General features: G+C 37.7%; 3 protein-coding genes across 5 annotated transcripts in view; all 3 read right to left on the bottom strand.

The window, feature by feature from the left end:
* Positions 1 to 1,367: 1,367 nt before the first annotated feature.
* On the bottom strand, positions 1,368 to 13,955 carry LOC306904049 (dual specificity testis-specific protein kinase 2). 3 transcript variants are annotated; one of them, XM_079473671.1, is made up of 10 exons: positions 13,593 to 13,955; positions 13,095 to 13,183; positions 8,603 to 8,796; positions 7,752 to 7,873; positions 7,054 to 7,102; positions 6,732 to 6,881; positions 3,292 to 3,459; positions 3,131 to 3,214; positions 2,919 to 3,005; positions 1,393 to 2,808 (listed from the first exon to the last, which is right to left on the bottom strand). In XM_079473671.1, exons 2-10 carry the CDS (start codon positions 13,123 to 13,125, stop codon positions 2,707 to 2,709), a joined length of 987 nt encoding a protein of 328 aa, XP_079329797.1. In that variant the 5' UTR covers positions 13,126 to 13,183; positions 13,593 to 13,955; the 3' UTR covers positions 1,393 to 2,706. The 3 variants fall into 3 exon arrangements, with proteins under 3 accessions (XP_079329799.1, XP_079329797.1, XP_079329798.1); XM_079473673.1 differs by lacking the exons at positions 13,095 to 13,183; positions 13,593 to 13,955 and adding an exon at positions 9,432 to 9,557 and having other exon boundaries at positions 1,368 to 2,808; XM_079473672.1 differs by lacking the exon at positions 13,095 to 13,183 and having other exon boundaries at positions 1,501 to 2,808.
* A 3,292-nt stretch (positions 13,956 to 17,247) lies between these two features.
* On the bottom strand, positions 17,248 to 18,683 carry b3galt8 (beta-1,3-galactosyltransferase 8). The gene is made up of 2 exons (XM_079472486.1): positions 17,401 to 18,683; positions 17,248 to 17,360 (listed from the first exon to the last, which is right to left on the bottom strand). Exon 1 carries the CDS (start codon positions 18,545 to 18,547, stop codon positions 17,570 to 17,572), a length of 978 nt encoding a protein of 325 aa, XP_079328612.1. The 5' UTR covers positions 18,548 to 18,683; the 3' UTR covers positions 17,248 to 17,360; positions 17,401 to 17,569.
* Positions 18,684 to 19,073: 390 nt separating this feature from the next.
* Positions 19,074 to 26,718, bottom strand: part of tncb (tenascin Cb) — a 29,767-nt gene continuing 22,122 nt past the window's right edge. The window contains exons 12-23 of the mRNA XM_079472475.1: positions 25,095 to 25,367; positions 24,439 to 24,561; positions 23,787 to 23,930; positions 23,111 to 23,230; positions 22,854 to 22,997; positions 22,116 to 22,246; positions 21,848 to 21,980; positions 21,584 to 21,735; positions 21,239 to 21,335; positions 20,937 to 21,098; positions 20,460 to 20,623; positions 19,074 to 20,372 (exon numbers count right to left, since the gene is read on the bottom strand). Of these exons, the coding sequence (XP_079328601.1) occupies positions 20,262 to 20,372; positions 20,460 to 20,623; positions 20,937 to 21,098; positions 21,239 to 21,335; positions 21,584 to 21,735; positions 21,848 to 21,980; positions 22,116 to 22,246; positions 22,854 to 22,997; positions 23,111 to 23,230; positions 23,787 to 23,930; positions 24,439 to 24,561; positions 25,095 to 25,367 (1,754 nt within the window). The 3' untranslated portion in view covers positions 19,074 to 20,261. The remainder of the gene's footprint in view (positions 20,373 to 20,459; positions 20,624 to 20,936; positions 21,099 to 21,238; positions 21,336 to 21,583; positions 21,736 to 21,847; positions 21,981 to 22,115; positions 22,247 to 22,853; positions 22,998 to 23,110; positions 23,231 to 23,786; positions 23,931 to 24,438; positions 24,562 to 25,094; positions 25,368 to 26,718) is intronic.

Here is a 26,718-nt window from a genome sequence, read left to right as displayed (position 1 = left end):
TAGGTGTACACGCGCATACCATTAAACGGAAATGAGAATGCCGTGGTTTTCAAAAAGTTTGAGTTATTAGTCCCCTAAAACGTTGTTTCTGTGTAAACGGACAGCCAAATGGCATAAATTGTTTTGCGCTTTCACTTGAAAACGTTCTCGTGTAAACGACCCTGCCTAGCCAGAGTCAATTAAACTAACTCAAATCAGCTGTTCTGAAACCCAAAACTCAAAGTTTCTAATTTCTAAGTAAACCAACTCTGAGTTCAAGGTTTAACCTAGAGTTGGTTGAACATCCTTATTAAAATGGGCCCCAGCATTAGCTGGTTAGGCTCACCGACCACATAAACCATCTAAACACCGGCTTGACCAGTATTGCTAGGATCCATCTTAAACCAAACATTTACTTTGGCAGGGTGAAAATTATTATAGTATAAACAAGTTTTAACCTTTTAATTGATTTGAAAAACACCCAGGACTATAATCTCTCAATGTTTTCTAGATATTCCTTTTCTCAAGGATGATTAAGTATCAGGTCTGATTCATTCAGATAAACATGACATCTGCAGAAAAACAGACACAGCTAGAATACAGTAACTTACTGTGTTCTTATTTTGGTAATATGTTGTGCAGTAATCGCCCTGTACACAAAAATTTAAAACCTTAAACCCCACCACAGTTTTATCTAAATCCTGGCTATAAAGCTTGTTAAAACATAAAAGGAAAACATCAGCTATTAAACCTACCTTTGATCTCTACAGCAACAGACTGTTGCCATGCCTCAATAAAAGCCCTCAGCAGACACATGTGAAAAGCCACTGTTGAATTATTCATTCTTAATAATTTAATGTTTTTGTACAGATGGAGATAAAGGCAGGCCAATGTGTAAACACTAAACGCACCAACTAAATTATTTTCTATTTTATGTATGCTAAACATATTTTGTGTTCACGTCAGGAGAAAACAATGAATAACTCTCAAAATATAAATGAAAATGGTGAATCTTATTTGTAAGTGTGATTCTTACTGTCTTATTAACTTGTAACTGCTGAGGCTTATTGCATTAAATATATATAAAACATTTTCATAAAAAAGTTTGATAATCACACTGAAAACAAGGCACATTATTTCAAGTCTGCATGTAATTCAATTTTCCGGCTTCACATAAAAGAGCCTAATCTCATGATACCCTAATTATTATTCATTCAATATTTCTAATCATTAGCATTGAGGGGTTTGATGACAACATCTTAGATTGAAAAATGATTAGCATTGGGAGTCTTAAGAGTACAGACTGTACTCTGGTTACCTGGCAAAAAGTTACCTGGCAAGTCCATTGATTTATTCCGGTGACAATGAAAGCTCAAAATCTCCACATCGTAATTCAACCATCCAGCTTTAATACAGAGCAGTGAGTATTTATTTTTTGCTGATAAAAATAATTGAGTTAATTTAATTATACTCGGTTTAGAGTTTAGTGGCATTTCCCAAAACCAAATGAAAATGTTTTTTCAGTTGTTTTATTTGAAAAATAAACACAGTTTGACATATTACAAAACATTATAAACCACAGAAAATGTAAGACTATAAAGACATTGGGCCTGTGTTCCTGTGACAGTGAGGTTAACATGATAAATTCAGAACTAAAAGAGAGCACTTAGTATTTTCTCAGGCACAGAATATCAAATTTGTTAATATTAAAATGTAAGATTCACAAAGGCATCTAAAGCACGGCACTAAAATGACTGTTAACTGAACTTAAAGATAAATATGAAATAATTTACAAATAAGAGTAACTAATCTGAGTTATGGGTAGCCACTTTTTTGACCCATAACTACTGAAATTCAGAACACATTTAAATGAAGTAAACTGAAATATCAACGCTCTTACAAAGTTAGACCTTTCACGTCTAGTTTGATTGGATGTTGCAAAGAAAAGAAAACTCTTCGCTGAATACTCTGTACAAACCAGGGCATTGAAGTACCAGCGCCGGTTTGAGTTACAGCAACACAGAGATCATTAAAGACAGAAAACAGTGCTCTATGTTAAAAGGTGCGTGGCTTCAGCTCGAAGTGGAAGCAAACACCACAACTATGAACTTGAATTGCTTAATGTTGAGGAAATAAGTGTACTGACTTCTCCAAAAGGCGATACAAATTCATTTCTGCATTTCTGGACAACAACGTTTTCCCGGGTGTTTAAATAAAACAAATAATCTATACTGTACAGTATGTTTACTAATACCTTTAAAATATATAAAAATATTCAAAGTAGGGCTCAAAACCAAATTATGTTTGTGACCCTAAATTTAACAAAGCTCTGAACTGAAATGTCAAAGTCCAATTTAGAAGATTTTAAATATGAAGGATTAATAAAAACACAGAGATAGCAACATGTTTTTGGTAAAGTCTTTAGCTTGGAAATGTTGACACTGCAAACAGCTAAACATACTTTTAGCTGGAACAGTTCATTATACTATAAGAACAGTTCTGTATATTATAATATTCAATATACTGTATGCTGTGCACACAGATGTTCAGTTGTGCCGAGTTAAACTGTAATGAGTGAAGCTCTTGAAGCTTTAGGTCCATAAATAAATTCCTTACTCTGCTTTCGCGATGCAAACAGCTCATTTCAGCAGAGCTGAAATTCTCATCGACTGCGCTCCAGAGGTTGGTGTCCATTGCAGGGTGGGAAACTGAAGCACCTGCTGTAGCTCAGCCTGTGGTGAGATCAGTGTGAGGAGACTCCAGAGTTTCAGACATTTCACCCAACTCCTCCAAGAGCTCTGTGAAAGACGGTCTTCTGAACGCCTCCATCTGAGAGTTACAAAGAGAAATGCAATGGGCAAAACACTTCTATGCGTCATGGTGAAGGAAATATACAGCATTATAAATGTCACATTCTCGTTTGATAAAAATACACTTACCAGACAGCAGCTGGCGGCCAACTCCAAAAGATGCTGAGGACACCCACTGACCATTCTGCTGAATGCTGACACGTCCAAACCATAGTCCTGCAACACACATCCACGCAGGAATAGTAGTTCAGATAAAGAAGAAAATGTTATGCGTAAATCAAATTCTGATCTTGGGTTTTTTATTCCCGGGCTTTAGTGTCAATCGTGATATTTATAGTCACCTGAGTGCGTGGAAGGATTTCGGGGTCTGCCGAGATTCTAGCCAGGATTTCACACAAAACAATTCCAAAAGAGAACACGTCCACCTATCATTACATAAAGCATTGTATGCTTTAAAACATTCGATAAAGAATAAGATAACACATAAATTTGGGATCCTCACCTTGCGGTCATAAGGCTCCCCACGCAACATCTCAGGGGCCATCCAGAACGCTGATCCAACAAGTGAAAGCTTTCTGTCCTTTGCAGGAAGTTCAACCACTTCTCTAGCCAGGCCAAAATCAGTCACCAGCGCCTCTCTGCCTCTGGTTGTTATCCTTATCAGACAGTTCTGTGTAAAGTGAAACACAAACATGAATTTTGTCCATTATTTTGGACAAATGGTGTATTCAAAACTATACACTTTATTAGTATTTGTGTTCCTTGGGATATCAAATCAAAATGCTCAACCAATAGTGCTGGGAACATATTAATTATATTAATTTAAAAAAGTTCACATGATCAAATACAACAATATTAAGAGTTCTAGGAATCCCATAAAATACCACTTCATGTAAAAAACTAACAATAAGCACTTTGCAGTGTTTATGGGAAACATTTCAAGTGAAAGTGTTTTACTTAACAATTGCCAGAAGGGGGCGTCAAAAACATGCAAAATGAAGCCTACTTAAATTATCCAACAAATCTATAATAAATAAACACACAAGAAAGAAAGCTTGAACCTAACCCAAGATAAATCATACTTTAAAATGATATTGAACATATGGTACATTAAATAAACATTGGCTGTCATTAAGTGTTTTATGTCTCTAGAACATTTTGATGCAATTTGGCTTTAAAGACAATGTGCCTGGTCGCTGATGCAAAACTTCCAGATGAATGAATGTTCTCGTCATCAGTTTGTCTGTTTAATAAACGATTCAGCTGAGCCTAGTCTTTGTAAAGAGGCTGAATCCACCACAGGTTCTATCTTCCATTCCTACACAGACTAAAAAATGACCTGATTTTGGAGGAAAGGCAATTGAAGAGACTGAGCACAGGAAGATGATGCCAGGTTCACCTGAGAAATTACGTAAAACCAGTGAAACCATTTGAGCAAAAAGTGCTGATGGAAGAAAGTGAAGTGTGCATCTGGTTTAAATTAGAATCTACACCACAGTTCAGGCTCAGTTTTCAAACTCTGAAAACCGTGACCAATGATTATAGGACTAAGAAAATCCAAAGCACAAGCCTGAGTCTAAAAGCTCCAAATTTAGAACAGTAACTGATGCATATGCCAAGTGTTGCAGCAGCCTCTGGCTGTGATGCTAATGATGGGTGATGGACTGATCTTTGCCAGATTCCATATAAAAATATAATAAATTACTGAATAAATGAAAGACAAAATAGTTAAAGATACGGTGATTAAAAACTGTTAAATGTATTACATCATATCACATATACACAGTCAAAAACAACTAAGATTTACTTTAGAAACTATGTGAAAAGATGAAAAGAACATCTGAATTAATAACTTTCCCAATGGAAACACAGTATTAATAAACAGTTGTGCTCAAAATAATAGCATTTTGTTTAAAAAAAGTGAGTAAAGCTCAAAATCCTTATTACTTTTATTTCAATACACAAATGCATTGGGAACACTGCACATTCTATTCTAAATCAAAACATGAAGAAAAAAGTTTTCAATTTGTTATTACTTTACAGAAAGTGAAGAAAAAGGAATAATAGGCTATTCAAGTAGCCGTGTCTACATTTTTCTTTACAAAGTCAAACATTTACAGTATAAAATGAAAAATGCTTGAAGATTAAGCGTTCTTGTGAATCACTGAACAAATATTTGGTTGTATAGCCACGGTTTCTGAGAACTGCTTTACATCGGTGTTGCATGGAGTCGGCCAACTTCTGGCACCTGTGAACAGGTATTCAAGCCCAGGACGATTGCACCACAGACTCCAATTCCTCTGCATGTCTTGGTTTTGCCTCAGAAACAGTGTATTTCACCTCATCCCTCAAGTTTTCTATTGGATTAAGGTCTGGAGAATGGGCTGGCCACTTCATAACGTTAATCTTGTTGGTCTGGAACCAAGATGCTGCTCGCTTACTGGGGTGTTTGGGGTCGTTGTCTTGTTGAAACACCCATTTCAAGGGCATTTCCTCTTCAGCATAAGACAACATGACCTCTTTAGGTATTTTAATGTACTCAAACTGATCCACGATAGCTTGGCTTTACAGAGGCTTCTTCAAATTGTTACACGACTCACAGGTAACATCAGACTTTCTTTGAACACCCTGGAGCTGATCATTTGCCATTTTGGACATTCTATCCTATCCTGTCCTATCATTTTCTGCACGTCTTTTATGTTTTTCCCACTCAAAAAAAAGTATTAATCAAAGTACGCTGTTCTTCTGAACGCTGTCTGGAATGACCCATTATAGTAAGATTTTCAGAGAGAAATGCACAGTACAACATTTGCTGCCTTCGTCCTTAAAAAAGGTCCATTTGTTTAACACCAGATTTTTCGCAGAATGATTTACTCTCTACTTGAACTCCTCACCGCTATCATTTTGAATACGCCCTTTACAATTAATGATTCAATTACACAGAATAAGCAGCATGCATGTCATGACTGTTGGATCTGTTGGTTTTCTACAACTATGCTACACCAACTAGCAAAATATTTGCCATATAGAAATATAATTTCTACCAAAAACAGTGACTGCTTTGGTTAGTGATGTTGGACATTAATATTAATCTTCCGCCATCTAACTTTATGTCATTTTATTGTATATTTTTTAGATATGTTATATATGAAACTTTTCAAAAACAAGATGCAGATTTTTGGCCAAAGTTACAAACACCTAGACCACTTAGTCTTCTCTTAGTCTTCTCTTAGTCTTTTCTTAGTCTTTTCTTCTCTTCCTTCCTCTTTCTTCAGTGCTAACAAGTGCTTTCACACTCTGTAAATTAGGTTTCCAAAGCATTCATTGCGTGTAACAGCAGCTTTTGAGAAGTACAGTCGACTTTAACAGCTCCTATTTTCTGAAAGTTACATGGTCCAACAACCGTATAACTTTCAGCACAGTGGAAACCAATTGACGTTCCTGGTTACCAACCTGCGAGATGTGACAGTTGTGCATGTTAATTGCGAAGTTGGCATTTTTGTTTGCTCATTGTTCTTATCTGAATTGATGACAAATGGGCTGTGGCGGAGTGACAAGGCCAGAGTAAACACGAAAAGAGAGGTGGGGGGCCAGCCTGCACATTGTTTGTGCGTTTTGTACTTTCAAAATAGAGTGTGTGAGTGAGACACAGAGTGAGGGAGAGAGAGAGCGATAGAGTTTATTACCATCACAATGAAGTGGCCTCGCTGCCTCGCCCCTCACCCCAGGTTTGGTGAGCACTTGTGGGAATCCTGGCAACCCATGACGCTTTTGCGCACAAACATCTATGTCTGATTATCTCAGGGAAGAATTCTGGGTAAAATCTAGACACGGGTGATCTACTGATTTCTCAAAGGATCTAGATGTAAACCACGAGAGACTTTCTTCAGTTTAGCGGTCCGTCGCTTATGCGTGTTAATGAAATGAGGAACGGTGCTTTACCTTAGAGTTTAGATCTCTGTGGTAGATGTTTTTGTAGTGCAGATAAATCATCCCTCTGGTAATGTCAGAGGCCAGGTCCACTTTCTCTCTCCAGCATAGGGGAACATCTTTCCGGGCCAAAAGCTCCTCTAAACATCCTTCGCTAACGTACTATCCAGAAAAGAAAACAGTCAGTGGGATATAAAGTTGTCGTTGTGTAATTACTGTTGTGTGTCACATAATAAAATACCATCCCATCATTATATATCATTAATATCCTTGCAGTTGTTCTGTTGAAATAACTCAAGTAAATGTAACACAAATCTCTGGAAACACTACTTACCTCCAGAATTGGGTACAGCTTGTCTTCTTTCACACAAATACCCAGATACCTGGAAACAAAAGATGATAAGGGGTTGTAAGCTTGTAACATGAAAAAAATTTGAATTGAAGATTTAAAGTTGCTGTAGCTGGATTGGTAGAGCATTGTGTTAGATGCAAAAAACAGAAGCAAATAGGTATAATACCCCAGGAACACAAACACTGCTAAACTTGAATGCACTCTTAGTTGCTTTAGATAAAAGTGTCTTGAAAATGAAAATCTTTCATGCGTCATCACTTACATATGTGACAGAACTATGAATAAGCAGTAAATATGCTATGTGAATATGGAATATGTCATAAACACATATGGTTTTTGTCACCCCGTTCATAGTTCAATGTGACTGTAATCTCAAATGGCGTGATGAAAGATGACATGTAACTGGAAAGTTGTGATAAATGACAGCTGCGCAGAGAGCTTTAAATGTAGCTTTGTCCTTTCATAATACACTGGAAAAAGGCCATTCAGAGATTGCTTAAACAAACACACGTGTTCCTGGCGTTAGATTAACAGTGATGTAAAAGTGTGTGCAGGAGCGGCTCGACGTGACTGGCTGTTCATATTTATCACCAGGAAAACCCATAATAATCTCATAAACTGTATTAGTTAGAACTTAATGAAAATCTTTTGTTGGTAGTGAGGGAGATAAGGCCGATTACCTTACTATGTTAGGGTGAGAGAGCTTTTGCAGAAGACTGATTTCTCGTACAATACTGTCCTGGTCCACATCGTTCTTATAGATCTTCACTACCATCACTTTTCGTGTGGTATTGTGGACTACCTGAAAATGCAGAATATATTAAATATATATATATATATTAAATCACACAGATTTACAGGACTACAGTTTTTAAGACATTCTATTGTCTTTCTTTTTCTTCTTATAATACAATCACAGACAAACCCCTGTGTAGCTGAACTTTCCAAGGCAGGAAGTGACATGGCATGGTGTCCATGAGCTATGCAATCAGTTATGTCATTCACACAGCAGGGACACATCAGGAAACCATTAATGGGTTTGGTGTACTCAGACATGAAGGCCATCTTAAAGCAGTTGATAAATGTCAAAGACGGACTCATTTTGTACACGTACTATGCATCACAGATACATCAGAGAATGCATGAATGTTAACAGCAAGACAAGTCATGTGCGAATACATTACTGAAGATAACCTTGATATATTTAATATTGACTAAGACCATGTAAAAAAATACAAAATCACAGTCAAATGAATGGCTGGAATCAAACTTTGATGCTTGTATCTCATAATTAGATTTTGAGACTGTAGCCTGGTTTTCAGAACTTTTCACAGACTGGATCATGAATTTTTGATCATGAGATTTTTATATATTTAATGCCTTTGTATAATGATTTGTAACATTTATAATGTATTTTTATATAAAGTAATTTATTCTTATCCTAACATAAATTATAAAACATTGAACACATTTTAACAATAAAATTGTATTTACATCTTCTCACAGTGTCATTACAGATTTATGTTTTTACCTTGTAAACCTTTGAGAAGAAGCCACTGCCAATCAGCTCATGCGTGAAGTTTTCCCAGAATTCTAGTTTGCGGACAGCTGTGCGTAGTTTCTGCCAGCGATCCACATGGCAGTACGTATCAGAAGACTCGCTATACAGTGTTGGGCTGGTGGGCTCAGACGAAACGTCTACCTCACACATCGTGGAGACCTCCACTTGAAACCACACACACACACAATTAATAAGGAAAATAACAAATATGCAAAGATAACTATAAGAGAGTCTCTGGGAAATGTTCAAGATTACAAATGTAAAACATAATTTCAAATTAAATAGCAGTCAAACAAGTCGTGACCGATTTAATATTTATTTACTGTACCATATTATTTAAGCACAAAAACTCAATTGGAAAAAATGATAAAATATAATTTATATAAACTATATATAAGAGAGGTTGTGAAGTGTGTGTGTATGTGCACGTGTGTATGAAAGTGAACCTCTACAGCATCTTGGTTGCAGCTCACAAGCACTCTATAAGCTCACTGAGTAGTATAGCTTTGATTTGCTGTGGTAGGCTATAAAACTGGCAGAAACATGAGGTCCTAAAACAGATAGGCTGCATGCAGAAAGAGACTGATGTGCTGATGAGAGACTTCAGTGTGGTTTCTTCAGCAAAACTCGGAACAGCAGCAGCATAGACAAACAATTAAAGTATCCACTATCTAAACCAAAACACATCACCATCACAGGATAATTGCAACATGAAATGTTTCCACACATAGCAGTGGTTTTCATCTGGTTAGTTGAGCAACACGTAGAGAAAAGTTTACAAAACGAAAATAAATATTACGTTTTCACCAAAGCAGTCCAATAATGAATTTAAGCCATGGCGAGACGTTGATAGAAAATGCAGGGCACTGATGTCAATGGAGACATTTGTCACAGCTCGATGATTTGCCGGGGAACAGTACGGAGTGGCACGCTTACAAAACCCGCCAGCGTTTGTCACTCGAGAGGGAATCATCTAGCCTTATTCAGTGCATACATGAGGCTTTTGTGTTTCCTGCACCAGTCGCACATTCACATCCCTTTCAGTTTCACAGCGCGCTAAAACAGTAAAAACCTAACTATAAGACTAAGCACTGACTTTGGTCTTGAAAGTCATTCTATTAAAGAATTTGAATAACACTACATTTGGTTGTTTGTCATAATGCCTACACAAAATACTAGCGCCTGTAGGTGCTTTGGTTGTAACTCATTCTGAGAAAAGACAAAACTTCCTGTAAATGACATAATATTGCACCCAGGTGTGAGTTTAACCATCTTCCTACCACAGGGCGACTTACGAGAATAACTGCCGACCACCACAGAAACATGTCAAGGAGAGATCAAGCATGCAAGCTCATATAGCTTTAGACAAAGAACATACTAGTTAACAGTGCAGCGATAAAATGTAGCACTGGAATTGGACTCGGTCTCCCACATCTCTCAGAGGAAACAGATGCTATCTACAGTAAGTGGCAACTGACGTTTGGCACTGTAGAGGGAATCTGAAGGTTTCTGATATATGAGGGTCAAAGGGAGACGTTTACACAGCGCAACGCACGTCAGAACATGCCGTCATGAGACCTGCAACCTGACTTCACATGTACACTAGAGGAAGTCCACCCTAAACCTGGACTTTTACAGGAAGTCTGACACTTAAATGCAGGATGGGCATAACATTTAAAAGAAACTTTTTGGATTAAAGATAATTTTTGGGGAATTAAAAAGATAAGCTATTGAGCAAGTACATAAAAACACATTCAAACATTACCCCAATTCGCAACGGTACAGCTTCTAAAATGATTTAAGCTGAGCTGTAATTTGATGTTTCTTATGAAATGTCTGTTAAAACTCATTTGATGTTTTGATAAACATAACTATGTAACCTGCAATTCTGTTTCAACAAAAATGCTAATATAGCAGCGTTGCAGGGTGAAGCTTTAAGACATGTTGAATAAATAACAAAAACCATGACATGTACACTGTAAAACATTTGCCAGTAAATTACTGGCAATTTAATTACTTAATTCTACTTTACTATTAGTAGGAAAAATGACTTTTCAGATTCAAAATGAGCAAGAAGAGTGGTTAAAAAATGTAAATGAAATCTACAGTAAATTACTGGCAAATGTTTTACATTGTACATTGAGATTTCTTTGCTCAAAGAAACTGCCATGCAATACAATTGTTGTTTAAAGTACTAAACAAGAGGATGTTAAATGTTCAGTCACGAAATTCACACCAAGTAAATCACTTCCACTCACACCATAATACACATCCATGTACAGCACACACCATCATAATCTTTTAGCAGTCATTTTATCCGCATCATGACATGTTCTCAGAGAAACAGAACATTCACATTGGATGGTGTGAAGTGCAGGGGCAGAAGCTGTAAGTCTGTTCCAGATTGGATTTGCTGCATGAGAAGAGAGCAGCTTTGGCATCAGCCCAGAGATCTCCCCCTCAGATTCCCTCCCACTCTTTCTCTCCACAAAACAACATTCAGCACAGCAGTCAGCGTGGCATTCCATACAAAAATGCCAGAAGTCATACTGATGTCTCTGTCTTATCAGACTGTGTCTCTTTCCAATGGAGTCTCAAGAAGTATTGAATTCTGGCTGTTTAAACAAACACGGCAACCGATCAAACTCACATGTTCGTGCGTGCAAACTCAATTCTCAAAGGAGTGATGGTAGTCATAATAGAGTTTAAGAGAGCCCACCTGTCTGAGAATATCAACCCGAAAAGAGAAGAAGAAACTTAGTTTCTTGACCAATAGGATACAATTGCAAACCTTCAAGAAGTAACTTTGATCCCTGATACATTTATATCAGCTAAATGTTTGGGTCTGGAAAGCTGTGGTTTCTGGTGTGGTGCAGTTTAAAAGGTGACTTAATCTAACTGCATAAAACACTAAAGGAATATTTGAATGTTAAAATAACTGTCTTGCATAAATGTTCAACACCTAATATATCTAAGTAAGAAGTAGTTATCCAGTATAAGCAAGATTCAGTCTAAAATTTGATAAAGACAAACAGGATGCGCTTCCTTAGCATCACTTTTAATCTGAAACATAGACTTTCATCTACCCTAAACTTTTATTTCTCACTGTAACAACACATCAATCTGCTTCAAACAGGAAGTTTTAAAGTACCCGGTGCGAACCTTGCATTATTCCTTCATACATTTAAGATGAGTTGAGGACAAAATAATAAATAATAAAGACAAATATATTACTATGTAGAAAGAGAAAGTAAAAGTCTTTCAGAAATAGTCGAATATAATCTTCAATTGGTTGTAGGCTGTTTCAAATTAGAGAGAAAGAACTGGTATGTGTGCTGTACTTTCGGAAGGAGACGGAGGGAGGGAGAGCTATGTTTTCCTGTCTCACACCAAAGGGCAGGACGGATCTCAGCTATGTCATCACCAGAGCACAAACTCCGAAGAACGGAATATAGCTGCCTACGATTCATACGAAGACGAAAGGAAACCACACCAGAGGCAATAGGCATATTTTTATAATATATTTATATAACAAGGCACCTCATTGTATGGGATGGACTGAAAATATGTCAATAATTACACAAAAAATGATGTTAACATAAAGAGAAGAGGACCGTTCCACATATTCAACGAAATGTAAATCATTTTACATGACTACAAACAGTGAAAATGTTGAATGCTCATCAATGAGATATTTATGAATGTTAACTAAACTTTGTATTCCCAAATTCACCCCTGTGACCCATCTGAAAGTCCAGACATGCACCTGCCGTACAGTAAAAAGTTTGTTCCTGCATCCCTCCTATCTGCATATGCTAAGAATTCTGTACACTGTACGATCATTTTAATCAGTATAATGTTTAATAATCAACAAATTAGCACTCATTATTATCAATGGCGATAAAATTACCATTTATGTACTCTGTGTGTGTATGTGTTTAAACATATATCAGACTGCCCGGACAGTAGACCCTTGGTAGCTCTCAAGAATTCTTCCACATCTTCTAAACATCTCCTTAAATACTTAAGTACAAAAAACAAGAGGCTTCAAAGACATCAATCCACCGATAATGATGCTTTTAAACTGTGCCAGTATACGTTTTTTCAAACCAAGACACAGAGTAAAGAGACACTGGCAACAGCCCTGCAAAAGTGGCCACAAGATCGTAATTTTCAATTCTTGAAAGCAACCAACCATTTATAAGGAACGTATGATCTGAGAGTATTTTGGTCCAATGCAGGCTTTCTCAAATTCACTTCTTCATGATAACCTCCCCAGGAATCCACCAATTTAAATGCCAAGTGAAGATGAATAAAGAACTCTCTAATGTGTCAGGCATCTTTGATTTGCCTATAATATCGCAGGTAAAGAAATGCAGCATGTTTGACGTGATGTTCATGACACAGCACATGTATAAAATCACTTTAATGATTAAAAAACAAAACAGACAATGTTACTTACTGCACTGGTTTACTAAGCTATTCATGTGCATCTTGGGTGGAGGGCCAGTCAAAACACAGACAAGCTGGGTGGTGCCTATATCACAGAAACTATGAGAAAATGACACAAATACAAGCAACAATGAAGGAAGACGCACAGAACCACAGAAGTCTTAACAGAGAACAGATGAGCAAAAACTGACGGAACAGAACAATACATTCACATGGCAATTCAAATAAAGTTCACATCATGTTGTAGGTAGGCAACATATTGTGTGCTAAGAGAGATTTTAACCTGTCATTAATGCATACACTTTTTTATCGCATTACATTAAACAAATTGTATAAACACGAAACTGACAGACGCAAGAGTAGGCGGCTATTGATGGATAGTGAGCATTATTTCCATTCGAATACTGTAAGCAGAATTTGCAGGTGTAGGCTGTCTTTCAAACAAACACAAATATACAAAACAGTGTTCTCATGAAGTTAGTAGACCCCAATAATATCTGCTACTTACAGCTGTCAAAGACCCCGGCGTCTTCACTTCCGCTGATGATTAACCGAATACCGAACGTTCCAATAAAATCGATTATCTCTAAACACGTTGTGTTCTTTGAAGATGAATCGAGTTTCTAGTGGGAGGCAAACCGTGGCATCGCTTCTTGGAGGGACTCCATTTTCCGTCACTCACTCAACCCAGTCGATCGTGATATATTGCAAAAGCACACTCCGTCACTCTAAAAGCTTCGGGGTTTTAAAGTTGTCTAGCAAAGATAAAATGCGGGCAGTGTAGCACGAACCGCGAGCAGTGACGTCGCGATTCTTCCGTTCCACCACGCCCACCTGTCCTGACTCCTGTAGAGACGCAGGGACTTGCTCCAAACCAGGGGTGTTCAGTGTTGCCTATTTAGACAGGATTTTTAGCATTATCCGTACAGGCAACTACAACAATACAACAGAACAGAAACATTTTGGAATTACTCAGCTGTTTTAAAAGCCCGCATGGATTTTTGCATGATGTTATTTATTTTAAGAAAGCAAGCAAAAAAAGGTTTGGTAGTGATTACAGTTAATTCCCATACACAAATTAGACAGCAAATCATAATCGTTGTTTACTTTCTAATTTAGATTTTCTTTAAAAACATTTTTCAGATTATAAGTCATTAAAAGTTTTAATTATGTAAGCATAATTTAAGATTTCTCTCATATCTACTGAAAGTTTGTTTTCATTAATTGAACAGTTCTTGGTTTCCAAAATAGCTCACCGAGTGCGCTAGTCGCTACTAATAATAGGTAAACAGCGCCATCATGCGTGTAATTGAAGCACTATAATCTTTGCAATTACAGTTTTTGTCAATTGTTTACACAAATATTGGTACTTGAGACACAGTGAGCACAACATGTAACTCATGCACCAACCCCCTGAACCAATTCTGCTAAACTATAAGCACAATTCCTGCTTTACACTCACATTGCAGTTATAAAATACACTTTATTCAAAACACTACACACCTGTCTCTGCATTTGGCAGAATTTTCGTCCAGAAAAATCTCTTGTTGGAACCAGGGGCGATTTTAGGGTTAGAGCTTTAGGGGTGCTGAGCACCCAATGAGCCCCACTGCCACCACCCACCCTCTTTTCACACAAAAACAAAAAATGTATCTACTGAAAAATAACTTAATCATTTTAACATTGATCAACTAACTCCAAAATCCAGGTTTTCTTTTTAGACACCTTTTTTGAGACCATTTTTTGCAGAACAGAACTCCTTGCATGGCAATCCCTTTAAAGTAAGAACGTTAGAACGGAGCTGTTTTAACTAACTAAACCTAAAATACTGAATGAGTGGTCGCTAACACATGCAAACAAGGTTTGAGACCTTATTAGGACACCAGCTTAATTGTGAGAGTTCACACAGACAGCCCCCTGTAACAAACACAAAACCTTCTTCACACAGCTTTTCCTGACCCTTAACTCCATATGCCTCCTTTTGTATCAACAGTCATCAGATTGGTTAGATTAGATCTTTATTGTCATTGAACAAAGTAACAGGTACTTGGACAACAAAATGTAATTCATCTTCTGTAAATTATTTACAAATGACCATCTCTAACATATCTGGTCGCACGCCAGTCTGAACTTTCATAAACCAATATAAGTCATCAATAAATAAAATAAATTTAAAAAAGAAGGTAAAACCAAAAAGTCCAAAATATCCAGATAATTTACAGAGGTCTTGAAAATACTTAGAAAGTAAAGATATAAAAAAGAAATAGAGGGAAATCTTTAAAGTACTTCCCCTGAATCCCCATTTGGCTCTACTTTGGGAGAGTTCATCTATGTCGCCGCACTTTGAGGCTGGCAAACCTGTCAATGACCCTTTGAGGTTCAATTATTTCAAGCAACTCCTTCTCAATAGACATCACAGCTAGGTGCTGGAGTCTGCTTTGGCCTGTGGTCCTCCTGAGCCATGTATGGATCCGCAAGGCACTTAAAGACTTTCAGTGAAGGGAACACGAATCTGAACCGTACCAGCATCACTCTTGCGCTTCAGAAAGAATCACTTCCTCTGACACTCTGGTCCAAACGCCAGGGCGATCATGTTTCCATGACGACTGACCAGAAACGACGCACGTGACGTCATAATTACATGACTCCAGACTGTTAAAATGAGTATCAAATGAACGATAAACTTTAACAACAGAAGCACAGGTCCGCAGTTTAGTTGTTTTTGTTTCACGCGCTAGCAGTTAATAAACAGAACTGAATGCGTCTCGCGGAATAACATATTAACCGGCGCTACTTCTTTCCGTTTATGACTATAGACTAAAATAGTCCGAAAATAAACACTTGTTATAGGTGTACCAAGGTGATTCAGGATACTGACTCCAGTGCTCACCGATATGGTTTCGGAATCGGAACAACTCTATGTAAAAGGAAAGAAGTTTGAGACAGCTTTGGAGTAACTTAGTTGATTCACAACACCACATAAAGGGTTCTCACTCCGCGTGTGTTTCGCGCTGGATGACGCTCGCGCTGAGCGTAGCAGGTACAGAGGAGAAGTAGAAGAAGAGAAGAGGATGACACCATTTGCTAAGCGGGGATGTTTCATTTTCATCCTTAACACATACATTTTAAACAAAAAACTACGGAGTATGTTTTGCACATTCTTTAACCTTGTAAAAGACGATTTTTCTTTTAGAATAACAACATTTCTTACTCCAAGTTTTAGGGGTGCTGAGCTTCTTTTAAGGGGTGCTGAAGCACCCCTAAAAAGGGGCTAGCTACGCCCATGGTTGGAACACATTTGCCATTAAAAAGTCCACACTGACTCATCACATGGGCAAACACCTGTCACAAACGCCTATACCCCTTCTCCAAGCTATGGAAGACGCATGTGGAGATATAGCAGTTGATGCTTTTCATGGCTGGACTCACCATGCTAGGCGATATTTCCCCCGCTGCTTGGCCAGGGAAAACATTGCTTGTGATGTGGATGAGGTGCTGTGGTCAGACCGAACCGAAGAGAGGATGCAGCATAGTTTTTTAACTGTAACTGTATACAATTAATTCTTCTGTTGTTTTGTATGTACCACTCTATGTGCAACTTTGAGTTTGTATATATTTTTATATATACTACAAATATTTTACAACACACTTATGTATGTACTGTCTGTAGTAAGTGTAACACTGAACCAAATAAAGACCAAAGTCATTATGATGAATGGAGAAGTGTTTCTTAATTTGTGTGTAGAGTTCTGAGAGTATGAGGCATGCTTTCTGTTAAGAGGTACTCCACCCAAAAATGAAAATTCTGTCATCATTAATTCTTGAGTTGCTGTCATTGTCTGATGAACAAAGGGGTGCAGCAGGCAGTTTGCATGGCAGGATTCAACACCAACCTGTTCCTAAACATATACAGGTTTGGAACAACTTGGGGAGAGGAATTCATGACAGATCTTTTCTTATTTGGGTATACTATCCCTTTAAACAAACAGCCCAATTTGTATCTAATATGTTATTAGCAAACACATATCATACATCACAATTTAAATACAAGTTTATAAATGTAATTTTACAGGAAAGTGTACGTTCACGCAAGCTGTAGTGCAGAATATAAACTTGCACTAAGTGTGTTTTTTGTAAAAAAAGGACACTAAAAATGTTCATTACAGTCAGTATTGCGTTATAATTATAAAGCACCACATGAGACAACAAAAGGAGTTTGAGGCACAAACAATAAGCGTTTAAAAAATAAACTCTGAAATCTAAACTTTACAGCAAACTCAAAAATACATTCAGTGTCAGTAATGTCAAAAAAGCACCATAATAAAGCATAAAAACATCACAAAATCGAAACTTCAGAGAGTGGTTCTGAAGTCATTCTCATTCATTACTTAAGAGAGATAAAATGCAGGACCTGATTGATGCCAGCTATAAGGGCTCAAAAAGAAAAAAGTGTAAGCTTTCAAAAAAAATGTTTATTAAATAGTACTAACATGTAAAACGAGCGTTCTGAAAGTCATGCCAAATGTAAAGCAGCTCCTGTGGTTTAAAGCCATTCACTGTAATGCGGCTGGCAAAAGTGCACCTGTCATACTTCATCTTACGCACTTCAAAAAGATTTCTGAGTCTAAGAAAGCATGTTGCATAAACTGGCTTTACGCCAAGTTCACGCAGGCACAACCCTACATAAACATCTTCAAGCGGAACCGGCTGAACAAACCTAGAAGCCAAAGATATTTTTAAGGCCAGGTCAGTAGAAAAGACATACGCTGCTCCAGACACATAAGTAGGATATGAAGTGTCCGGGTAAATATCCTCTGAGAGAAACCATTTGCTGTGGCTGTTTCTGTTAGGATGACCATCTCTGATGACTGATCCTGAGATGTAATCCTCTCTCAAGGACTCTCCCTTTGCATGCAGGTAGTTCACAAGGTAAGGTACGTTGAGAAAATTATCTGCATCAATTTTCAAGGCATACCTGGCACGCTGGCAGTATATGGCTATCCAGTTCATGGTCATCATTGTCTTGATAGTGAGATTGTGGTAGGTGTCCACAAAATCCATTTGAACGATGTCCCCATATTCCTTGCTCTCCCTTTCCAGCTGTTGCTGAAGTGTTGGGTCGTTTTGTACGGGCCGTCCTATGACAAACAATCTCAAAACAGTCACACCAGAAGTCAAGCTCTCATGACCCCACGTCTTTCTAATGGCAGTTCTCGCCTCTATTTCTCTCAGAGTCACGGGGATCATAAGAACAAGGTAAGGTCTCTTCTTCTCACAGAGGTCCGGCTGGTTGAGAATGTATCTGTATGATGATGGTGATATCACATCATGAAGCTCTTTAGATATAAGAGTCCGGTTTGTGTCATGCCAATATATGTTGTTTAAAACCAGGATAAACAAAATTGTACTAAATCCAGTCACAGCAAGGTAGGTTAAAACCCTGCGTAGCGAAAGCTTGGGCATATTACCTTAAAACTAAATCAAATACGGTTTATGTCCCGCCCAGATGACACTAACTGAGCAACAAAGGCGAAGTCCATCTCTGCGTAACCTACTGTAGGCGTTTGTTTGGAAGCAGTGCCCAACCCTTCCTCTTGACTTCTTCTTGCTTCTCATACTGGAGGTAAACGCTAGAGAAACAAAACAGCACCGATCTATGTAAGCAACGGAACATGAGTCAGCGTGTTATTATGAACGACGCAGATCGGCGCGTTACGTGTTCGCGAATGTCCTATTGATGTAACCAAAACTGATTTGTACAGTAAAGACAATTGAGATGCGGTGGAAAAAAGTAACTTCAGTTCTGGGAAAAGCGTTCCAAGTATAGCTCCTTCTATAAATGACGTGTTGCTCAACTACTGCTGCCGGCGGCCAATCAGATTGCACAGCCAGATTTAACCCTTACATTCTACTAGTGTTTGCGAGCAGTTCGTCGAGTGATCAAATATCAGATTTTGAATATGCAAAAATACCAACACAACACACCAATGCGTTTTATTAAACAAAATCTGTTTTATTGTAAGAGGGGCTACAAAGAAACACCTGTTGTACACCCATTTAACAAACAAACAAACAAACAACAAAAAATTCAAATATCGAAACAAGACATAATTTACACAAGTATTGTATAGGGTCAGTGGTTTAGTCGATAGCAGGGTAAAAGGGGGCAAACACAAAGACGTATTCTGTATATTAATATTTTTTTCGCGAACAGGGCTTTCCCATATGGCTATAGGCTATGTACCACAACCAACAGCCTGGTATATTTTAGTTTTCTTATGCTTGACTTTTTTCATTATGGATCATCATAAACATGACAAACTTTCATCTGACTGTAGGTCCTGCCTGTGCTTTCTTTAACCGAGCATCAAATCAAGATTCATATGTTGTGTCAATGAATGCCAATATAGTTATAGAGTAAAGGAAACGCAAAGAAAGGTGCATATAAATGAACACTTACAGTAGCGGTACTGTAAGGACATCAGTTCCTGATGTTAACACGTGCCACTTCAGAACTGAGTTGTGGGAAAGAGAAGGCAGAGAGCATGTGTACTTTTGTCTCCGCCTAGAAAAAGACAAAACTTCTCTGAGCCTCCTCACTAGATGTATTTATGCAGTCCATTTGTTATCTGCATATAAAACTTTTTAATCATAATGTGCTCTTCTCATTTAGGATGAGAAGTTTAGAGGATAAACACTTCTAGTTAGCTACAGTCTAGTGAAGAGACTCCAAAACAAAGAATACCACACACGGACATTCTACTCTCTCCAGATCTGATCCACTGTGACTGAATGTGAGATGCAGAGAGATGATATTTTAATTTTTCTATGGAAAGCACCAAGCCAAACTCAAAATCCCTCCACTGGCATTGTATTGTATGGACGTCTGTCTTTGGCGTGTGGTGTACAGGCACAGTGTGTAAAGCTGAACACTCCACTATGAGTCTGGTTTACTGTCAGATTGGTGTAAAAGGAAGTGGTGCGCACACTGTTGTGTATGGTCTTTAGCTTTAAATGGGGAAAGAAGACATTTTTTGTTTCTGTTCTCCATGGACAGGAGAGTGCAGAGAGCTGGCTGTGCTCCTGGCAGTGGCTTTGGTAGATGAAGGGGATGAGATGATGCAGGTGATTGGGCGGCTGGGGGACGGTGGGTTGATCAGGGGTTGAGCACGCCGATTTACGATCGCTTTCTCCTTCCCTCAAAATTCCTAAAGTTGGCAGGCCTCATCTTCATTTCAGCGAACTCAACGGAGTGCTCGTGGCCCTTCCAATGGAACCAGTTTACACCCTGGAGATAAAATAATTATATTTTAAGATTCTGGTTAGCATACACAATTCTGCTCTGCACTGTGTTTTAGCACACATCAAACTTTACCTTGCTGTGACTGTTGTCTCCATATCGGCCCATAATATTCACTCGATGGCAGTTTTTATACCAGAATGCTCCCTTATAAGATAGAGCACAGTTGGTGACTGCTATATCCTTGTCATGATCGTAGGTGGAGAATGGGCGACCATTGTGATAAGTCATTGAATCACCTTGAAAAAAGTTTATTTCACAGACGTCAATTTTTAAAACAGTACGCTCACCTCAGAAGAAAATAGAAATAAAACATATTGACGGTTTCAGCAGGAACAACACAATCAAACGTTCTATGCAAAAAATCTATAACTGTTGAGTAGTTTTAATTTTATATCATAAAAACGAAATATAAAATAAATTGTTCTATTAGTAGACACTTGCCAGTCCGGTAACCAAACATAGACCGAAAGTTAACTTCAGGCCAGTCGTCTGTGTCCGATGAAACCGTCTATAATACAATTTATAACTATTTATAATAGCAAACTTTACCTGCCGTGCCACTGTATCCTCCAACATGGACCTTGTAGTGACTGCGTGGTTCTGAGACTGAAAACTTGTCGTATTGTGCATATGCAGACTCATCCTTATCTTTCAGGTCCACACGTAATTCATATTGGCCAGTAGAGGTGATCTTATGGAGGTTAGAGAGACCTAGACACAAGCAGTGAGATAAATACACCAACAAGATCAACATTTCTCACAACCACAATACAATATTATGGTGCTGCCTTATGGCCCCAATATTCATAATTTGATGTAAGTGCACATGCTGGATATTAGATCAAACTTACCTAGCCAGAATTCATCGTTCAGGTCACCGAAGCCTGCAGTGTAGTTCCTCCAGTTTCTGAAAAACTCCACTTTACCACTCTGACGTCTAACAAACACCTGCGTTAAATGAACACAATATTACTCTGACGTGCACATTTAAATGAATGATTTAGCAGATTTTATCTAAACCAGCTTAAAAATGTTTTCAGAGTTCGCATTCATGACCCTGGCATTACAAGCACTATGCTTTACCTGTCAAGCCACAGAAACACTATATTGTTTAAATGATGAGACTATACATTAAATAACACCTCTTGGATGAGTCTTATATATCCACCTATAACTTTAGAGTGTGAGTTACTCACAATCCATCCGCCTCCATCAGTGGTCATATCACAGTAGACCTGCAGGGGCTGGCTCTCATCTCCACGCAGGAAAATAGTGTACAAGCCTGAGGTCGTTTCTCCATTTAACAGAGCCTGCGAGCAGTCTTTGGGGTGCTTGTACAATATTCCAACTGTGAGAAAGACAGAACAAAATGTCGGATCAATTGCCTGTTTAATTTTAAAGCAGTTATGAATTTTGCACCCGCCTGTTATTGTTAAAACAATAGAGGGTTATTAGCGTACTGGTGGTAAAAACTGTAGAGAGGATTCTGCTTCTCTTTGGCCCAGCAATGGCCTGAAGTTTTACTGTGTACTCTGTGGAGGCAGTCAGCTGGGACAAGCTGTAAAATGTTGCGGTGGGGCTAAGGACCACTTCCTAATGCAAGAAAATAGAAACATGATCACACCCCTGTTAGTACACTCAATGCAGTACGAAGTAAAATTTATGTGGTATGAAGAATCCGAAGACAGGTCTAGCTTGTCCACCAACTTATTTTTTCAGACCACTCACCCTGACAATGCCATCAGCAGACTCAAAGCTGAGAATATACCCAGTGATGTCGGCTCTCGGGGGCTGCCATGTTAACATTGCGCTCTCTGTTTGAATATTACTGGCAGCCAGATTCTGGGGAGCATCAACATCTGTGGAAGAAGATATTAAATTATAAAGCTGCCATTTATTATAGTAGACAGTAGAAAACACAAATATCACAAACATTTACTTGCACTGTAGAAATCATAAGAAAGAATCATACAATAATGTTTTTAATCACAATGATACTGTTCTGAACATTTATTGTGGAAAATACCACATTTAATGCATTTATAGACATAAAACTGACTTGAAAAACACTGTTGAGAAAAGTTCTATCAGTCGTCCCCCGGTGGGCTGTAGAGGTATTGCAGGGCTCAATTTTTTTGCAATCATGATGACTTATGTGGCTACTGTTACACACTTTATAGTTATGGATTTACAGCATATTTATTTTTGCATACATATTTTCTCTATTTTATTAATAAATTTGTATTACTACCAAGAAAAATGGGATCCTTGGAGTGCTTGGTATGTTTTGGGGGGCCTTTCCTTTTTCAAGTGTGAGAAGCCCTATGTGCTATAAAAATAATCCTTCTTCTTCTTACAACATCATTTCTTGACTGCATTTCCCCAAGAGAAACGGATGCCAGGCATTGTTTTGTGGTGTTTTCCACCGTTTGTGTGGAAGGTTGAGTCAGTGAGCATTAACCGTACCTGTTGTAAACTCGGTAGTAGTTGCAGCGCTCTTGGTTGCCTCTCTGACTGCATAGACCTTAACAGTGTATTGAGTGGTAGGTGTGAGAGAGCTCATATCAAACTCCACAGTGTTCCCCGATACCCTGTACGTCTCTGGAGCCACTAAGAGAAAAACAAAACAAAACTTATAGCTGTACTGTTTGCCCATGGCTCTTTTCAAAGTTCCATGAATAGTTCCATCATGAATGACACAAGAATAGTCTGAGTTGAATTACAATTGTCTGCGCTGTAAGTGATAACATATCCGTCCACAGTAGCGATGCAAGGCTGCCACACCAGCAGAGCTTCTGTGTCTGTGATGTTAACTGCTGTCAGGCCTCGTGGTTTATCCAGGGCTGGAGGCCAAAAGATGATCACATAGAGAAATGAAAGAGGCAAGAATTATGATCTTCGCTTAGAAAAAACACAGGACCCTGCCAGAAGTGAAAGTACTGACAGCTAATATTACACTATTACAGTATCTAGTGTTACTATATGGACAATAGTTGAAATTTGGATTGTGATTTGTTTGTCTTGTTTTCTTTTTATAAAAACTTTTTATACAAAAGTTGCATTTCCCTGAGTGATGAAATTGTAGATATTTTAAATGCTGTTAAATTTGAATGAAAATAAAGAAATATTAAAGGAGTTTAATTAGGTTGAAATTAAGAAATTATTTTCCAGTGGGGTAAGGTAAACTGAATAAAAAATATATTTTCTGATAATCTTATACAATTTTCCTTTATGTGTATTCATGTGTTTTACTTTTCAAAGGGGATTTATATTAGGGCTTCACGATGTGATATGCTAAGATTGTGATATAAAATATAGTATAATGCTTTTGCAAAATCTATTTAAATTCTATGAAAACATTGTTAAAATATGAAATTTTAAGTTTCAGCTGAGTTGTACCTGTTGTGACTCTTTCAGATCCTGGCTCACTCTCCTCCAAGCCCTTTACAGCAATGACAGTGACCTGGTAGGACACACTAGGGGTCAGATTTGGCAACAAAGCCTGAGACTCTCCTCCATCTACTCTCAGTGTCAGTGGGCTGCCTGCAGGGGGCGACAGATCATAACACACACAGATTCATAGAAGTAACAACTTTAGTCACAAGAGGGCAGCATTAAATATATGTTCTACAATAAATGTACTGCTGATGAATAAAACAGTCTTGTTTGATTGATGATATCCACTGATAGTTTCACATAACAGGATGAGTCTGATCTAAAAACCTGAACAGATCATTTGGAGGCCAAAGGCCCACTACGGGACTTTTTAGAAAATTTAATGTTGCAGACAATTTCCGTCTAGCCTTATGCAATATATTGCGCAAAGTGTGATTTATAACAAAGCATAAAGAGAAGAAGTACAAATAACACTGCAAACTGCCAACATACACGAATAAAATGCTTAGAAAGTGTTATTGTACAAAGTCTTCATTTGTGATTCCTGTGGTTGTATAAATAATAATGATTTTGTTTTCATTTCCAGACCAACATTAATTTAAAAAAGCATAAAATGCGAACACTTCTGTACTGAAACCAAGACTACATTACTTACCACCCTGAATGGGTACATAGGTGACCCGGTAGCTGTCTACTGGATTACGAGGTATTGTCCAGTGAACAGTTGCCGATGTATCTGTCACGTCAGAAAAGCTTATCCCTTTGGGCGTACCCAGACCTAACAAAGAGAAAGAACATCAAGAAAGAGATAATAAATGTGAAAACACAAAAAAATTTAGTTGATAAGAAAGAACTAACACATTATCCTGCTCTAATAACAAAAAGTCAAAAGGACTTTTGAGGACATGAGTACAACTATCCGTGCGACCACAGTGAAAAGATACAAAGTCAAAAAATCTGGCCTTAAAGCTATTTCTTGATGCCGGACCTCTAAATCTTGCATGACAGATGCAGGAAGATTAACTTGCCCCCTAGTCTAGAGACACAATACTGTGACAAGCCAACAGGCTCAGGCTCAAGTAGTAAATGAAGCCTGCTGAAAATCGTCAGAGACAGGCACGCAATCATACAAACACAAAACAGTTTGCCATGTTTAAGTCACACTGAATAAAAAGACGATTTGTGCATGAATGGTTACACACCTGACATAGAAACTAATTTAAAATGAAATATAAATAAGAGATTAGTATAATAGATTATAAAATAGAAAAACCCTGGCCCACCACCAGATTTCCATAAAAATCCAAATACCTGTTCGAGCTACAGCCAAAATGGGCTGGAATTTGCGTCCCAAAATGGTCCCAAACAGCTCAATTTCATACTCTGTATCTTCATTAAGACCGGAAACCACTTCTGTCCTTTTATTTCCAGACACACTGATGTGGTGAGGTTGGCCTAATCCATTCGAATCACTGACTTTGATAGAAAACTCGTGAAAGACATCTCCTGGGGCTGTCCAGGCCAGTTTAAAGCTGTGTGGGGTGATGTCCGAGACCAGCAGATGTTCCACTTCAGGTTCAGCCGCTGGGTAATAAAATAATAAAGTTGTTTTTCATCTTTAAACTCTTTGAAATGTGCTTAGAAGAGGTTAGTTGACCTATAATGGCAAATATGGTTGCCTGTTTTGTGGTGTTTTGTTAAAAACATAACAATTTCACAAAGATGAGACAATGCGGTCTAAAAGACAATTCAGAAGGTGATTTCCGCATGGAAATTCATTTTTTTAAATCAATTGCTCAGCCATCCATCAATTATTCATGTGGCACATGATGTTGAAATTAGTGAGACAGTAAATGAAATTTACATATTTGTATTAGAATATGGAATGAAGTCTGCTGGTTAGTGGAAAAATATTGACATTGATGTATTTTCTCTATTTTCCACCATTTTATTAGGTTTCAGTGTCATAATTGTATCGTAATGGCAGTCTTTCAGAGGTCACGATAGAGCTCATCCAGAGCGATGACATATCTATAATAAGCATTTCGAGTGAAGTTCTAATCCTGAAAACACATCTTCTTTTTAGCTGAACATGCAAAAAAGCCACTGACAATAACACAAGAAAATGTGGGAATGACATCCCATTGTTGCAATTGTTGAGGAGGATTTGTAAACTGGAAACCCAGAGCTTTAGTATGTTGGACAGTTTTAATATGCTGTGATATTTACTTTCTCTGATGCCGTTACACACATATTACACATGCAGGGTTTTGCGTCCTAAAATTGGTATTTAATTCATTTAAAAATAAATAGAAGAGTTCAAGTTGCAAGATTTACAGATTTTACAGATAACTCTGTTTGTTTTTTATTGTATTTTATTGTTTTAGTGTGCTGTATTTTTTTATTATTATTAATTAATCAAAATAACCTAACTATTGTTTGATCCATATTGCATGCACAATAAAAAGTTATCTGTTTTTGCTAATTAACTCTTCAAATTCAGATGGATGCAGATTACTTTTATTTGTTACAATTTATTTTGTAAATATTTGCTGCATCAGTGCACTTCAGAGGTGCACTGGATTTATTTTAATCTCTTGACAATCATATTCTGATAACTTGTTCCACTGTATATAAAACATGCATGTAACAAACTTCTTTAGAAGTTATTGCCAAGTCAGTGTTTAATTTGATTTAGTTTTTAATACACTTAAGTGGAACAATATAATGGCGAAGAGATGGGCATTAGACTAGTACACTGATAATGGATGCTGAAACAGCACAAAAGTCTCCACAAAAGCAAGTGCACTAAACTGAAGCACTGATGTAATGCTGCATGTGTTGTCTGTTCTGTTATCCAGTACAGCGATCAAAATAAATAATACGCTAAATAATATGATAATGAATAGATACACCAGATATACAGTGCACGTTC

This window comes from Barbatula barbatula, assembly GCF_947034865.1.
Source record: "Barbatula barbatula genome assembly, chromosome: 2".
Lineage (NCBI taxonomy): Eukaryota > Metazoa > Chordata > Actinopteri > Cypriniformes > Nemacheilidae > Barbatula > Barbatula barbatula.
This window is presented reverse-complemented; position numbering and strand designations above follow the sequence as displayed.

Excerpts from the sequence above, each read along its gene's own strand:
- b3galt8 (XM_079472486.1), bottom strand. The coding sequence starts at position 18,547 with ATGCCCAAGCTTTCGCTACGCAGGGTTTTAACCTACCTTGCTGTGACT.
- LOC306904049 (XM_079473671.1), bottom strand. The coding sequence starts at position 13,125 with ATGCACATGAATAGCTTAGTAAACCAGTGCA. Across the intron at positions 7,874-8,602 it reads TCTTCTCAAAGGTTTACAAG|GTAGTCCACAATACCACACG; the intron begins GTAAAAACATAA and ends CTGCATTTTCAG. Across the intron at positions 3,215-3,291 it reads GGGAGCCTTATGACCGCAAG|GTGGACGTGTTCTCTTTTGG; the intron begins GTGAGGATCCCA and ends ATGTAATGATAG.